The 17,643-nt window shown below is 41.8% G+C and overlaps 1 protein-coding gene across 2 annotated transcripts in view; it reads left to right on the forward strand.

Moving 5' to 3' along the window:
* Positions 1-16,010, forward strand: part of LOC138299748 (leukotriene B4 receptor 1-like) — a 161,388-nt gene extending 145,378 nt beyond the window's left edge. For both annotated transcript variants that reach the window (XM_069238278.1, XM_069238279.1), the window contains one exon: positions 8,903-16,010. In XM_069238278.1, the coding sequence (XP_069094379.1) occupies positions 8,929-10,011 (1,083 nt within the window). In that variant the 5' untranslated portion in view covers positions 8,903-8,928 and the 3' untranslated portion in view covers positions 10,012-16,010. The remainder of the gene's footprint in view (positions 1-8,902) is intronic.
* The last annotated feature ends 1,633 nt before the right edge of the window (positions 16,011-17,643 follow it).

Raw genomic sequence — 17,643 nt, forward strand, 5'->3', positions numbered from 1 at the left:
CACCAACCATGGGAAGGCCTCTTTGATTGCCTAAACCCCGTCACCTCCCATGATTCTTGCAGTATGGGTGCAGCTGGTTGGCAGCTTTAGTAAAGAGGGACCTCCATTTTGGCCTGCCCTTGCTTAGGACAGCTGGTTTAAAGAAAGCCCAGGCCTCCAGTTTCCTCAGGAGCGCCGACAGTGTCCGCTCCCTCCAATCCTGGCACTGCTTTCATGCTGGTTATAAGCATGAGAGCAACGCCAGGATCGGTTAAGGGAGTTGGATGGGGCCTGAGATGGAGGCTGGAGCAAAGAAGGAAACTGGAGCGAAGAGGACGTGTCCGTCAGCAACTTCAATCAAGGAAATTATTTTTCATTTTATTTATTTTATGCCCCTTCCTTTCATGTAGCACATGCATGCTCCCATCCCCACCTATTTGCGCGCCCCACCATTGTCTGTGGTTGCAAGCCGCCCCTGGTTCATACAGAAAAGGCGGGCTGATAGCCCTTTAATTTGGGCCTTTGTCTTGAACCTATCTGGAATCAGAAATAAGAAACTCCTCTTGCGCTTACATGCAGCTGCTCCAAACTGAAAGCAGAGAACGTGTGGGCACTACTGAATTCAGCATATTATACTGGAGACAGACTGATCTGGCTCAGTAATAACTGCTGAATCTGGGATCATCTATTCTAATCTTGTGCCATGATATTCTAGCCTTTTTACTATAAACTATTAAATAAATGATAATTTACAATAATAAGTTCTAAGTATATACATTGCAGGAGAATATCAAATGTGTTGTTAGATGTCAACTTTTTGTACTAATGCAAAATGATGTAAAAAAATGTAATGGTCAATTCTAGGTACTGAATTAGAGGTCGCAGATCGAGCACTTCCAAAAAACGTATTAGCCAAGCCAGGAGATCTGGGTTTAATGTAATGGAATATGCAAACTCAAGTGTGCAGACATTATGTATTTCTTTGTGATAGCACAGATGTATTGGCTTTGCCACTGTTTGGTGGTGGCAGTAGTGTTTTTTTGAAGTGGTATTGGTGGTGATGTTTATATTGGTGATTGTGATTTTGATGTTCCTAGTGGTGGTCATGTATTGTTGGCGATGGTACTGGTATTGGTGTTCAAGGTTGTAGTATGGTATAGTGGGTAGTGGAGGAAGAGTGGTGCTATTTGTGGTGGTCATATTGGTGATGGCGATATTGGAAGTGATTATATTGTTAGCAATTGTGGTGGTATTAGTGGTGGTGGTACTGCTGGTAGTATTGGTGGTGGTATAGATGATGTCTGGTGGTAGTGGTAATGGTGCTGGTGGTATTGTTGGTAGTTATGTAAATAATGATGTTAATTTGATGGAGATTTCGGTAGTGGAGATTCAGGTGTTGAAACTGATGGTATTTGGTAGTGGTGAGGTTGATGATGGTAGTATCATTGGTAGTATTGGTGGTGTATGGTATTGGGGTGATTTTGATAATAATGTTGATATTAGTATTGTTGTGGTGATATTGGTGCTGTTGATATTGGCATTATTGGTTGTGGTGGTTGTGTGGTATTGATGGAATTATTACTGGTGATGGCATTGGCGTTATAGAAACACATGCAGGACTAAAGCAATGGCTCATGTTAGTAAGGGAGTGTTCATTATGGTCTTGTTTCTGCACTATTTCATTATATTCTGGTCAAATGTCCACATATTAACATGTGTACATCCTGTACCCCCTAATTGATTTTTGCTCATCACAGTGGAGCTGCTGGATGCCAAGGTGGCCCTCCAATGTGATAAATTAAAAGCAATTACAAAGTAAGTTTATGGCTAGAGTCAAGACAAAATCATTCAAAAATACTTTCTTTATACCATGCGTGTATGAGACAAAGAAATAAATATACCCAAAATTGTGGTATTTGAGAGTGATTTTTTGATCTAAATTTGTCCCTGGTGCTTTGCAACCCAAGCGTTTTGTAGAAAGGTGATCATCTGGACACCCAGTAGCATAACGATGAGTGAGATATAAGATGTGATTGAGAATGCCTTAAGTAGGTGGCTCAACCAGACTGATCTAAATAGTCCATGGTTGATGGAGCCGACCCACAGCTGATTCTGTATATCTTAAGCAGTTGGTCTTCAGACAGCTGTGCTGTGAAACCAGACCTAATATTGTGAATCCTTTCTGGTAGTGGAGATACAATGATTTCAAAACACGAATTATGTTGTTTCTTTCCATTCACATTTAACTCCCGAATGCTACAATCAAAAATCACATCCACCAAGTTACCAATTTGGATGATCTCCATGTTTCCAGAGATGACAGGAAGTAAAGAATGTAAGCAATGGATCACCTACAAAGTGTGCATGCGGGTGGCCACATTTTCAACTTGGAAATTTAGCCTAAAGCAAAAGAAAATACATTCACTTGTACATGTGCTGTTGTAATAAATACATCTGCAGGCTTTCCTTCCTGTCCTCCTTTGGTGCCACTTTCTGTACTGAAGACTGAAGGCAGTTCCTTAACTGAAGGACATCCCAGATAGAAGTGCTTTCGAAAATGTAAACAGTACGATGAATGGAAACAGCTTTTTAATGGTAAACCTGACAGATGTCAAAACCATTAAAACAGGAACAAAATAGCTCTTATTAAAGTTAATTCCTCTTTAAAGAAAACCCACTTTAAAAATGTGCAACAGTGCAGAAATATGTCACCGCTAAATGAGACAATTTTAGATCCTCATACAAACCACACTTAGATTGTACCTAGCAGTGAGAGAAGAACCCTTATATACTTCATGGGTACTTGTCCACTCTGTAGTGATATCTGCGCTTCTATGCTCCTATGAACAGAGGTGGGTGAGCCAGCAAATTCACAAGGAGAGCCGCGCCAGGGATCAGTCTGGGATCTAAAATCCCAAGCACGAGCCCAGCCAGCAAAGCATTTGGCAAGTAAACTGGGCAACAAAGCTCATGTAACCTCAGAACAAACATTACAGTGTAACACGGGAAGGTTTCACTTTAGCACTTCTCTTTATATCACTGAACTGAAAGTCATTTAGTAGAATTGATCATTATTCCAATAAAGTTTGAAGTTTGAAACATTCATGCCTCCCCCTGCTGCGTCCGAAGTGGGTTGCCATCTGCCTTCTTTATATAAAGCTCATGTAGGAGAATGGATTTTGTATAGTTCATATATTGAACTGATGTAGTTCAAGGTGCTATCATATGAAGGAAAAGGAGGCAGAGTAAAATAAAATAGTTGACTAGGATCACCAGTTTGTACAACTAAGGTGAAGAAGCTGGGATTGGTCAGGGGATTCCTGGATTCACACCGCACAATTCAGCCATTTAGAATTCCAGGACACCGCTTACACTGTGAAAGCTTTCTGCATTTTAAATTGCCCCCTCAGGAGTGGGTAGAGGCAGACCCTCTGCAGAAAGATGACAGGGGAAGGGATTCGGGAGGTTTGGTTTGTACAATGAGGTAAGAGTGTGGGCGACAAGGCAAGCAGAGGTCATTTGAAGGTTCGGCTCGTTTTGAGCTTGAGGGCCCAAGAGGACCTCGAACTGAGCAAGGGCCAGGCATTTGGCTCGAGCCTGGCTTGAGCCTTGAGTGGTTTGCTCACCTCTACCTCTGACCCTCTTACAAAACAACAAGACGTGTCAGATTATATAAAAGCCAACAGCAACTGACGACTTTCGAGGATGCTCTGTCTTTGAACAAGCGAGGGATCTGATTTTTCATCTGGAAGACAGACTGTGTGGTGTTTGATAGTGAGGAAGAAACGTGAGTGCCGTGGACCCCTATGTTCCACGTGGTGCAGAATAGTTCTACGTTGCCCAAAACACATGTTCACACTACCTGAGTAAAAGTTTCACCTCATTAGTACCAGTTTAACATCCACATACAGCAATAAGGGACTGAAAGATGACCAGTAAACCTTTGTGAAGGGCCTTTTACCGAGTGACAACACATGTAACTGGATTTTATATCACTTTTCATCTGTTTGAGCTGTAAGCAATTGTTTTGCTAAAATCTATAGATAATGCTGCAGGTTACATAGCAAATTCATAATTATGCAGAACATACCACAGCTGTAGAACTGCAGAATTCCAGTGTCCCTGGACTTTTAAATTGGAATGGTTAAGTGCTCAGGGTACAATCAGAGAGCAACATCACCATAGCTGGATCTCACAGGCCCTTTTAAAGCATTGAGTGGGACTGTAATTTTATATCATGTGGAATCAGGTGGAGAAATGGCAGGCTGCGCGAGCCAATCACTCATTACTTTTTTCAGAGAGAACTACTGTTTGTCTCTTCTTCAGACTTGATCCTTGCTATTGTTATGTTATTTGTATTTGTAAAGCGCTCTTGTCACCTGCAAGAGAATGTAAGAAGTAGGGGGGGTTCTAACAAATAGAGTATCAGCAATGTATTATTCTCCTGAATGGTTAGTTATGTTATGCTATCTGTACGACCTCTCAATGCTAATGAACTGCGGGTATCTTATATCCTTAGTTTTGAGGATTGTATTGCAGACTGGAGTCTGATTTGACTTTTGTAGCTGTATCATCTTAGGATATTTGTGGTTCTTTTGCTGTTTCCAGTAAGTGTCTTAGTCATTCATATGTCAGTGGGTGAAACGTTTAATGAGAGTGGGAAAAGGTCGTATATTATTGGGTGTCCTCTGGGATATGTTTGCATGGTATATACTACATGAGTGAGGTGTCTGCTGCCTGGGTTATCTTGCATGTGCATTCTGCGCATATAGTATGTGAGTGAGGTGGTTATGGCTTGGCAGTCATGATAGTCACCTCCTCGCCTATCCTGACTACATTGGGTGGGCTCTAGGAGTCCTATGTAATGTGATATGTTGTAGATTAGAATGTGTCTTGTCGAGAAAATGAGGGATGTTGTCAGCTTGTTGACAAACAACTAAATGGCGTGATCTCTTTTTTGGATGTGTGGGTGTGTGATGTTTAATTTTATGTTTTCTTTTGAATAACAGTGGTGTTGTCCTTTTTGAGTAGTGCTACTGCGAGCCACATGACAGTTGATTGTATGGAATAACAGTTGTGTGTTAAGTGAAGAACCTTGTTCTGTCACATGTTTTATTGGACGTTGTGTGTGTTGTTTCTTAATAGTCAGTGGAGTTCTGGGCACAGTGATACCTAACTAAATGGCACAGCTTGGCTGTGCAGAGTGCATGTTTCTAATGCCATCCCTTGAATGTTTTGTAAGTATGTTTTTTCTTAGCAATCAGTGCTAGTGTGAGCACAGTGATCACTTTAACTTCAGAGTTAGCAATATACAATTTCCCTTTAGTTTCTTATTGGTACATGAGACCATAGATTGTGTCTTTTGAAAGTTAATGTTAAGATTGTTCTTTGAGGTATGAGAACGAAGTCATCAGCAGTCCTGTTGCATATCACCAAGTCATCAGAATAGTGTACTTTCCAATTTTACCAGGAACAAGCTTTAGGGAGATTTTTTTAGCAGCAATCAATGGGTTAAAATCACCCATAACTAAAGCACATAAAGTGGGAGTGAGCGTGCATCCATGGTATAAGTCAGATGTAACTTCAGTATGAGTGTTCCCATCAGTATATCTGGTGAAGACCTCATGCCCTAGATTCCACTATGCAAACCTCTCAAAATGGCGACCAGCAGGTACGCTACTTCTGAATCGAATAACTTCCTCCATAGTATGGCACAGTAGATGGTATCAAGGCTTTAGACAGTGGCACTGAATCCTCAGCCAAAGGGTTACTGGCTGGGAGTCTACGTGTGACTGCATTGAGCATCGCGGACATCCCTTTTCGAAAGCCAGAAATGGGCAGGGGAAAGAGATCTTTAGTGCCAATATATTAAAGGAGCCTGTCCTACAATATATTTGCAAATAATCTATACCAGCAGAGAAAAGCAGTCAGTATAGGTTTTCCTTTTTAAATATTAAACCAGTTATAAATTCGGCCAATTATCATGGATTGATAAAATTTGAAGGATTGTATGGTGTAATTGGATTAAGATTACTACACGCAATAAAGGGTTCTTCTTCACTGATTTAGATGTTAACCCATATGAACGCACACGTAGTCAGCTGTAAGATTCGTCTTTAGATCTACTACAGGTTAAATATTGAGAATCGATGTATGACTGGATGAAACCTTTAACAGGCTTGTGATACATACATGCTGAATACAAGGACCCGCACACTCGGAGGCCATGGCCCTAATGTAGCTTCATATCATTATTCTCTATTGCTAAGGTCATTTTATTTAATTGTAATGGTAAGTGTAATTGTAATTGTATTTATATAGCGCTTAGTACCCCTGGTGAGGTGTCAAAGTGCTTTTTGGCTAGTAGCACGCTACTCCGGAACCCAAAAGGATGAGTGGTGGATTAACATTCATATGTTGTTCAATTGAAAATAAAACACCACTTTTGCTGAGGGATGTATACAACTTCTTAACATACCCACACTGCTGTTTTGTCGTTATCAAGTCACCACTCCCCCCCCCCTGCTCACATTGCTTCGGTATTGCTGACATGTCAGGAAGGTTATGTTTCAGGATCATAAAAATATAGCAGCCTGCTGATAGGAGTCAGTACTCTGACATGAACAAATATAACAACCTGCTGAGAATATGCAATAAAGGTATAAATGTCTTAAATGAAAGCGCTGATGCTGCCCTTAAGTATACCCATACTGATGGGAATTGTCAGACAAAACGTGGCAGTGTCCTGGCTGGTTCCCAAGATGACCAGAGAGTAAATTTGCTGTCTTTCATTGAATCTGTATTGTCACTCTGGATTACATTTCTCCATACCATGATCTTCTCTTTCTCTATTCTGGTCCATCCGACTTTCATTCAATGTCCTGCACTCCTCTTCCCAAGATGAGTGGTCACACTCTAGGAGGCGCTGGTCCTTTATCCTCCCTGCAACATAGTGATAGTCCTCTGAGTTACCAGTCTTGTTACTAACGAACACACCTTAACCACCACAGGTAATTCCTCCTGAAAGTGAGACACTGGACAGCAGCAGTGAGCCAAAAAGTTGGGAAATTAGATTTTTCAATGTTTTTCCGTTTCCTTGATCGTACATTCCTGACAGCCTTATGTAAAAGTAAAGACTCTATCTTCTTCTCATATTGCAAGGACTGGCAATAGCAACAGGACTGGCTACCATCAGGGGAGCACCAGGCTAGCAACAGAAGATCGCTTCCTGCTTCTCCTATTGCATAAATAGCACATATTGGAGACTTCCAAAGTCTCATGAGACTACCCCTGTGTTGGAAACAGGAGAAGCAGTCCTGCTGTGTCGGCCTCTCAGAGAATTCCCCGAGAACGCCACATTTTAACTTACTTTGAGACGAGTGAATGTTATATCTTTGTATGTTCACAAACAAAAAACAGGAATAGGAATGGGTTTTTAATTCATGCTTTTTTTAGGGAGGGGGAGAAGTTAAGTAGGGTTCCCTAGACTGTAACATAATCAAGGCAGTTCATGGTGATATTGGAGGATACTTTGCACTTATAAACAAGAGCTTCATGAAGTAAGGGCTGGGACGAGGACGGCCGAGAAGGTAATAACCATTTAGCTGCAGGAAACAAGATGGATGCTGATGGGAGATCTGGGTGAAATACCAGAAAAGAGTTTACTTTTTTAGTCATTTTGAGGCTAAAACAGTTGCTTGGATAGTTCCTATTTTTTCTGCTAAGAAGAAAGAGCTCCGCCAATTAGGTAGGAAGAATTGATGCTGGTTGGTAAGTGCTTGTTATATTGCTATGGCTTTTTCCAGCGTCTTTCCCACAGCCAGGAGGTCATCAATTGAGCAGTTTTTGGATAGCTTGTGCTGTATTGGCAAATTACCAAGGAATGTGTATATTGTGAATTCAGGCCTAGTTCTAGTGGTTTTGCTGAGAAAGGTTTGATGATGGAAGAAGCGATTTTGCAGACCTTATGCACAGTACCTTTAACGGAGTCTATGTACACAAGATTGTCTCTTGTCAACAGCTTACACGTTTGCCCCTTTGGTATGACTTGGTGAGGTCTGGTTGCCAGTTTTGTTGTTAGTGAAGTTGATTTTGTTTAAGTGAAGTTGGTAGTTTATTCTTGTAGAGAGTGTGGACAGGCACGAGCTAATTATGTATTCATGCAGGCTGGCTTGAGCAGTTGGATTGCTTTCTTGTGAGTGTATGCAGATAGAAGTCAAATTTGGCTTGGGTGATTTTATTTGAAGGTAGCTTGCTTTGAGAGTGTCTGTGTGTGTTTGTTTCTTGCACCAGTTTTTGTTATGATCAGTGAACTATTGGATCCGGGTCATTTCTTGACGGTACCAAGTGTTTCGGGGTTTGGGTTTGATGTATTTGCTTCAGAGAGTGGTATATCAACCTGTGGACCGATGTAAGGTTTGGTGTCTCCAACAGCGTGCTTGAAACTCATTAAGGTGCTCCTGGGATTAGGATTTGTGACTCAGTGGGAGAGTGATGAGGGCAATTGTGATTTTCTGTTCTTTTGATGCAAAATTGCATTCTCTGACTTGTGCTTTCGATTCAGCTTACCCTGTTAGCCAGTCATTCTCCTCCATTCTCCCTTTTTTGATCCTGATTTTATTTCTGATCAGTGTGTTGATCTGTCTGTCCCCTACAGGTTCACCCTCTTGATCGTGAATTCCTCAGTTTATCATGTTAACCTGTCTTTGAAGTAGTGTTTGCCACATCTTGCGCTTTTATTCTGTAAGATCATCTATTGTACGGTCGCTTCCTGGCAGGTTCGTTTCTTGTTGATCGCACATTCCCTCAGCTAATCCTGTAAACCTATTTCTTACTTGAATCTTTCATTCACCATTATGAATTTCTTCAACTCATGCCTTAGCTTCTCTAATGCCTCCTTATTCTCTCTCCATTTCTACTGCAGGAAGAAGACACACACCAGACACAGCCATGAACCACTGCATGAGAAGCTTTGATAATGAGACCTTGGTCACCTCGCCTGTCTCCAGTATCTCAGGAACTGTCGTACTGCTGCTCGCTGCTCTCATCGGAATTCCTGGCAATGTCTTCATTATCTGGAGCATCCTTTGGAAGATGAGGGGCAAGGAAAAATCTGTCACTTGTATTCTTATCCTCAACCTGGCCGTGGCCGATGGTACTGTGTTGATCCTGACCCCATTCTTTATCACATTTCTGATCATGAGGACGTGGGTGTTCACCCGGGTCACGTGCAAGATTGTTTATTACCTCGCCTGCGTCAATATGTTCGCCAGCATCTTCATCATCACCTTGATGAGCCTTGATCGCTTGTTGGCTATCTCTCGGCCCTACATGGTGCAGTCAATCCGTAAGAAGCATGTGGCCAGGAAAGTCCTGCTGGGTATTTGGGTTGCAGCCATGCTGCTGTCCATCCCAGCCTTTGTTTACCGTGAGGTAGTGGAAGAAGCAAGCACCAAGAGGCTGATCTGTGAGCCTTGCCATCCCTCTAGCCACCACACCATCTCCCACTACTCCTTAGAGACTGTAGTTGCATTCCTAGTCCCTCTAGTGATTATTTCTACAAGCTATGCTCTCATCTTACAGAAACTGAAGGCCACAAAGTTCCGTCGGCGGATCCGTACTGAAAAACTAATCCTGGCCATCGTACTGAGCTTCATAGTCCTTTGGCTGCCTTACCATGTGGTTAATGCTATTCAGGTGGCCTCCCGAGTGGCCACAGGGAACATGGCAGAGAAGCTTAAGCATGCCTGGAAGGCGAGTCGAGCTTTAGCCACCACTCTGGCCATCATTAGCTTCAGCATTAACCCAGTGCTTTATGCCTTTGCGGCCAGCAACTTCATCAGGGTATTTGGCATGAACTTCATTGTCAAGTTGTTTGAGGGCACAGTTGGGGAGCTGCACCGGAGAACCAGATCACAAAAGGACCTGGAAAAGGACTTTATCAACGATGTCAGCAAGGGAGCTGAATCTCAGGAGTTTAACAGAGACAACACATTAGACATTTCTCATTCCACCAAACTTCCTCCAGCTTGAAAGAGCTGATAGTTATGAAAACCATCATACATCTTTCCCAGCCAAGATAGAGATATATACCAAAATCTTTTATTTCCCTCACATGGAAAAGCCAATATCTGTATGTGTTCGAGGAAGAGCCAAGTGGAAATCTCAAGCCCCTAGTCCTTTCTCAAAGACGGATTTAGCTTAGCATGACACCTGGGGCGATGACAACAAAATCCTTAATTGGATTTTTGTGGCTTGAAAAATGGACATTAGGTAACACTATTGCCTGAGAGAGTGGGAAGTAAATGGCAGAATATACGTATGGCCTGTCAGTGGAAGGGTTATCTCTTCTGAGATACTGACAGCGAACTCCTGGACAAGATTTCTGAGCCTTCAAAACTGACCTTGCTATATCGTGCACCAGGGGACAGTGGGACACAAACATTGTATTGGGCACGGGTCTTCTTCTGGAATGGGTGTTCTCTGCCTAGCCTAGGATACTAGTGGTAGTGGATGTTCTCTCTTAAAAATCACATTATTTCACAGTACAAGTCTTGGAACAATTACAGAGTCCAGCCACTCCACTGATCCTACATTGAACGCTGGAAATGTTTGATCATTTCTTTGTCTTGCACATTGGTAGGTGGGACACTGATATGAACTTTGGATGATGGATTTCTGCAACTTTCTTGAATGGGCACACCCAAACATTCACCTGAGCATCTGCAGACAAGTCCTGTATTGGGAACTCTTGCTGCCTCCAAATACAATTGAAGAGGTTCTTCACCAGATGTGCACAAGTCTACTTTCCCATCATTAGGAGGGGGACCCGGGAGCAGTGCTGACCATACATAAGATTTTGTTTGACTTGAACCATGAGAGAATGAGTGCTGACCATACACAAGATTTTGGATGGCTGGTACCATGAGTGAATGAGTGAGTGGAAGATTTTGCTTTATCTGGCACAGATGCTTCTGTCCTGTGGATCCATTGCTTACATCAGAAAAGGAACGTGATTCCTCCAAACAAACATTAGAAAAAAGGTGGAGGGAGAGCGGGTGGCATCGTATTGCTATAATGTATGGTCAAAGTGATTCCATCCCTCGGAGACAACCACCTGTGCTCCTTAGCCTAACTCTGAAATGATTTCTGGTTGCATTCTTTTTGTCCTCTTTTTTTAAAGTAATCACCTAGGCTTTATCCTGCAGTTCACCACGGAACCTATGATACGTTGTCCCCAGCTAGAGCCAGACATAAGACTACATAGAATAACAGTCTCAGCTTCAAAAAAGAGATATGTGCCCTTTTGTTGGCATGAATTATTTGTCACCCATTAATAGGTTATAGTACATACTATGTATTGCTGTTCAAGAATTTGATCCCAGTTGGCAGTTGATTAGGACAAGAAGGGGCTCAATCCCAGAGTCTAAGCAGATGCACTCTGGGGTCCTCCATGATTTGATCTAGCTTGGGTAGAAGGCCTTCTTCTCAGTTTAGGTGTGGCAATGCCATCAGCCGGGAGTAGCAATGCTCAGTAGACACCATATCCCAGCAACACTGTTGCAGTTCTCACCTGACCCAACATTCCTCTGTGGGTCTACTCCCATTATTTGAGGATGCACAGAGGTAAGTATTCTTGTTACAGCTCCTAGTGGTTGTGCTGCAAGAAGGAATGTTGTCTAATGGTGAAGTAAGGGGGCTGGGCTTAGGTAGTATCTTAGGCCCAAAATGGACGCCGTCAGAAGCCCATTGCAATTATTGGTGCTACTCCTGTGATGTGCATGAGAACGGCTAAGCTTCAATCTTTGCAATCTCTGGGCATGGCTAGAAATGGGATTTAGGGTCTTGTGAAGGTGTTCAGCAGGCAGTATTCTGTCAGTATGCATTGTGCTGAGGCACTGGCATCACATTCACCACTCTAGAAGCGTCAGCCCATTGGAGACAAGATACTTGGTGGTTGTCTATCGCAATCATATGTTATCCCATTCTAGGAGAAGAATGCTGGCAAAGGACTGCACTCCTTTTGGGGAAGTGGTTGAGCAGTCAGGAGTAGCTGCTTTGGAACGAGATCCAGCTCTTCACTAAATCATCTCAGAGCCCAAGGAGGAAATTATGTATCACCAATTTCTTCAATATGGAGTTGGTGGGAGATCTGGTAGCCATTGTGGGGTCGCCGTCCATCAGCATGCCGATAATGCTTAGATACATCTGTGTCAGCATATATAAGTATAATTTGAGGCAAACATACAACACCTCACTAGTGACCTTACAGTGACTGAGCGTTACATGCAAGTGACCTGTTTAATTCACAAAGTTTCTGCTGGATTTACAGAAGAAATCTCGTTGTTTCTCTGGGCATTTGCTCTTTGTTCTTTTCAAGGATGGAATTTCACATAGTGTATTTGATTCAAACTCTCAACTCATGACGGACACCTTGCGAAGAAGGTGCACAATACTCAATATCAGCTCTACTTGCTAAAATGAACCATACCTTTTCTTCTGGTCAGTAGCTCGGACCCTTGTATGCTTTCTTGCCGGGGCTGAGCAGCACTGTTCGCCACAGACACATCATTGTCAAGGTAAAGAAGCACAACAAGATCACTTTTCAATTCAGATCACTGGCACCACAAGAGCTCCTTGGGTCCTAATGCAGGCAAGGAAATTGGGCCCACAATTCCTTGGTTTGGTAGGAAAAAAACACTAATCGGGATAATGTGGGTCCCCTATTTCCCTGTCTCCAGTGTCACTGCTCCCGCTACGCCATTGAAACATAAGCCCTTGATTAATTTGTTGTGGTTAGAAATCTTAGACCCTGATTCGTAGTTGGGCGAAGGACTAAGTGTTATTTATTGCACCCAATAAAATCCGACTCCCCTAGTTCAGAATTTATCAGGTGCTATTTAATAGCACGTATTCCGAGTTTGGGGAATAACATGGGTTTTGATGCATGTTATGGCAAATACCATATTGTTGTGTCCTGTTAAATTCTGAAATGTTTGCCATGTCGAAATGTAACAACGGTTAAGGGATTTAAAGCACCCACTAGTCACCAGGTACGTTAAATACGACCGAACTCAACTCTGAATTTCAAAGTCTGTGCAAACGAGGGTTTGCACTACATTCAGGCAACTCCGTCCAACTGAGAATCAGGGCTTATTCTTTAACGGTAGACTTGATCTGCTGCCCTAACTCAAACCTAACGTTTTACCTTTGGTTGTCGTTCATGTTCTTAATATTATTGCAACAACACATAACTGTTATTGATCACTGTTTAGGCTGTTATCTCCTTACTTCTATAATTTAATTGTCAGTTTCATTGTTCAACAGCTTTGTGAGCCTCTGTTTTGCAAGGTTTGCACGCAAAACAGCCATAAAACAAAATTAGACGACCAGTTATGTGAGACAGTTTGAATATCCCCACAGCATTCTTTTGATCCTAAGGTTAACGAATAATGTTAGCAGAAAAAAGAGTCCTCGCCACCAGACGCTTTGTAACATCGTGGCAGGGGAGTGAAAGAAAGTGTAGAATGTTTTACATAAAAAATGAGAGGGGCCCCAAAGGACAAGGCGACAGGGCACCATTTAAACAGTAAAATCAAAAATCTCCCCTTTTGAAATCTATATCTCAGATCACATTACCACCCAATTTTCCAATCAGTCTCCAATCATACTCTGTTACGAACGTTTGTACCAGGACAAGTACCACATGAACGTGTAAAAAATGCACAGATTTAATGTCACGAAGTTCATAGCGGTGTTAATACATATTTGTCCTTTTTACAATATGCGTCAATAATTATTTTCAAAAATATTTTTTTTGTTAAAAACTTGTACATAACAAATACCAAACAATGTCCTATAAAAACATTCCCTTAGGATGCAAATGCGATTCAGAAGGAGAAAAGAAGACAGGATTTTGCAATGCAATGGGTCTCGTGTTTGCTTGAATTATAGCTATTAGCATTGTAAATTCCTAACTGGACTTTTCTTGCAACATAAATTGAAAATTAAAAGTAAAACAGTTGACATAAGTGAGCTGATTCAAAGCGCCATGAGCGTGAACAGGAGACACAAAAGGAAAAAGACTTTTGCTCGCAGTCAAACGTATCGGCAATTGTGCAATTATCCACGTAACAGGGTCGATGGCCAAGATGGTAACAAAACTGCCCTAACGAGGGACAAATGTAAAGCATTTGCCAATGATAACAAAGGATTTTTGAAAGGCAAGCCCACGAACGAGTGCTAGTGATGGGCGTGCGGTGGGCGTGGTTAAAGGCCCAAAGATAGATTACAACAGGCCAGCGTGCTTGCGTGCTCAACCTAAAAAAGGGAGACGAAAACAAGACAACAAGAATCCGACTATTTTACTGATGCCGATCCACTCTAAGCATCAACAGCCATTAAAGGCCCGCTACCGCGTTAAAGGCCCGAGCCGAAGGTGAGGGCCTTTAACAAGGGAGCTGGACTTTAATTGCCAGTATAGCCCAGCTACGAAGGGCTATAAGGCCATTAGAACATTCTGCAACTAGAGGGCAGAATGTTCTAATAAATAAAACAAAGTCCTCAAGGAGAACGAGGGCATTTAAATCCCCTCTGGCTCTGTGAAACTTTTGTTCACAGCTGTTGCTGTGAACAAGGAACATTGGAATGTTGATGCTAGGGTCTTTTGCCAGACAGTAAAAGCCCTGATCACTCCATTGTCTCCAACAGAGTGCGCAACATTCCAGTGTTCTAATGTGTATTAGAGTTCTCATCTATTGTGTCCCAGTGTTAAGCAGATTCTGCACACATTTATACATTGACGCGTTTCGGTGGAATGGTCAATCCTAACCACCTTCTTCAGGACAGTGCAGGTATTTCAGTCTCCCACAGAGTTCACAACCTGAAAATGTGTGAAGTCTTGGTTTGTTCTAGATCACATGTTCCTCTCATCTCACACTCCTGTGGTTCCTACAAGATGCAATAGTCACAAAAGATGACAAGCAACCTTGTTGTCTGTAATAAACTAAGGCTGTTTTCAGCCTTAGAATCCAGAAGGCTTTTTTACTGGTGAGAACTGTAGGCTATCATGCTTTTCTGCAATTCTTCCATCCCGTTTAGAGTGGCTCTGTTCAGCTCTGAACTCCAAATTGTTGTGTGAATGAACTGGTAAATATATTCCAGGAGATAACTTTCTGAGCAGCGAGTCACCTGCAGCTCTTATCCAAAATATAGCTAATGGACATCTCAAATATTTGTGCTCATCAAATGAGTTGGCTTTCTCATCCTCCTCCTAGTAGGCTACTTGTACTTATCTCTGGAGGAACCTTGGAGTAGTTAAATTTTTTAGTTTTTTGTAAAAAAAAAATTCTGAAGCTGACAATGATGTCTTTCTTACTTTCTCAGATAGTTTTGCATTTTTCAGAAGTCTTTGCAACATATCACTAGTGCAGATTCCTTGGATTCACATCTGGTGCCTTGTTTCAAATGCTGTTGATGCATCAAACACATTGTGAATCATGAGGAGAAGTGAAGTTGTATCTCTCTCCAAGTTATTGTTAGTGAAAGCTGCTTATTTGTTGGGCACTAATCCTTACATTTTTCCTAGTCAAGATGGCTTGTCTAATGGGACCACCTTGTGCTCCAGAGATTCAATGAGAATATTCTATAAAGCAAAACGTGCTATCCAGATCTCACCTAAGCAAGTCCTCGTTGATTTCCTGAATAGTTGGTTGGTTCACCAGATGATGGTTGATTTTCAGGATGGTGAAACTGTTATAGGCATCGACCATGCCCTGATTTGCTGGATTAAGTTGATGATGTACAACTCCTATTAGTCATCCGAATCAAAGTTGCAGTCTGAAATTCTATTGTTCAATAAAACGTATGGCAGCAGTAAAAGCTTTCTATTGGGAATAAACATGTAATGCTGCTAAAATAGTCACTCCCAGTTCACATGCTGAAGATTGGAGGGTCACATTCCAATTCATGGTTGCTGTCTTACTTAGAAATGGAAAGGACATTGGTGTTAATTAAACATGAGGTTTGCAGAATTATTGGTCTTTGCTTCTTCTTTGATAGGATGTGTTTGAGGCAGGATAATTTGAATTCATAAAATGTTCTCTTTTAGGGGCCATTTTAACAAGGGATTGAACCTAGGAGGATGCCCTTTCCCTCAGTTATGAGGTCAGAGAAAAGTATCATCATTAAGGGGCTGGATTGATATGTGACACAAAGCTTTTGTTCTTTGATAACGTGGTAACTGTTTGTACAAAATAAATTGTGTGCTGTACAAGTGCAGGGATTAGGAAGCAGGCTATCTTGTTTTTTGTGCTGCTAATATAATGTGTGCTTGGATTGATACATATTTTTTTATATTTATGCTACCAAAGCAGAGAAGTAAAATTTCTATTCTCTAATGCACGCACTGTGAATGTGGCAGCTGCTAAGATATGCAACGGGGGGATGACCTTGTGTGCTCTGTTTTAGAGGAATAAGAAATAAATGTAGCAGATACTTTCCATGTATATTGTGAGCAGAAGCATTGCTCTACTAATCTTTGTGATGATACAGAAGCTGAGCATGTGCTGACTCCTCCTTGCTCCATAGAACACTATGCATATGAAATAAATGAGGTATCGGTGTGTGGGGGGCACACAGAGCACTTGCCTAGGGGAATCGTGAAATATGGAGTTTAGGTCTCTTGGCACAGTATTATATGTGGGTAGGCTTCACATAGCGTAGAATATTTAAGCACCAATATAACATCCATTAGGAGGCTGCTTACACATTAAATAGGTTTTAGACTAATACTATAGGGAAATGTGATGAAATAGGATTGGGGCCTATTTAATGTTTATCCTAATTTGTATAATAACTGCTGAGTTTTTTATAATGTTTACAATCATTCTAATGCACACGATTTTCAACTAATTATGCGTTAGAAATGATAATGTGCAGTAAAAAGCAATCACTGTGTACGTATACTAATTTTAGGGTGTAGATCCTGGGCTGTATGCATGCCACCTGCAGTTAAGAGATTCTCTGATGTGTTTTTCTGAGTGCTAAAACTCTTACATACCAGAGCATAACTCGCAATTGGAGGAGTGTAAAATACCTTCCAGCACTCCTTTACTCTGAGCAGGCCACTGTTTTCTTTTGGGACAAATGTTGACAGTCCTACTTAGATTTTCATCTTTGCAAAGTCAATTAAGATTGTGCCATTGAGTTGGGTAAAGTAACACTTGCAATTTACAAAGCTTAGCAGACGGGGGATTGAGGTGCTGTTGGGGGTGGCATGTTCTGGTTGGTTGAGGCAAGGCACCAGCCAGGCAAAACCTGCCACTCCCGTCAGGGGTGGGTGATTACACTCGCTGTATAACCTGCACTCAACCTTGAGTAGCTTGGCTTAGAGCAGTCAGACTTATCACAGGTAATGTGTAAAGCAATGGCACACCACTTCCCAACCACAGCCACGCTGAGTGGCACAAATTAGACTTCACTCACCATGTAATGTGTAAAAAAAGTGTGTTCAACACACACATTGTCAACACAGCATGAGTATCATAGCAATCTCGGCATAAATCACTTTTAGCAATAGAATTCACAATAATAGGACCAATTGTGTGTAACCCCAACAACAGTATGTACAAGTGAGAAAACAATACTTTCCCTCCCCGCACCCTC

This window comes from Pleurodeles waltl, chromosome 6 (genome assembly GCF_031143425.1).
Source record: "Pleurodeles waltl isolate 20211129_DDA chromosome 6, aPleWal1.hap1.20221129, whole genome shotgun sequence".
Taxonomy (NCBI): Eukaryota; Metazoa; Chordata; class Amphibia; order Caudata; family Salamandridae; genus Pleurodeles; species Pleurodeles waltl.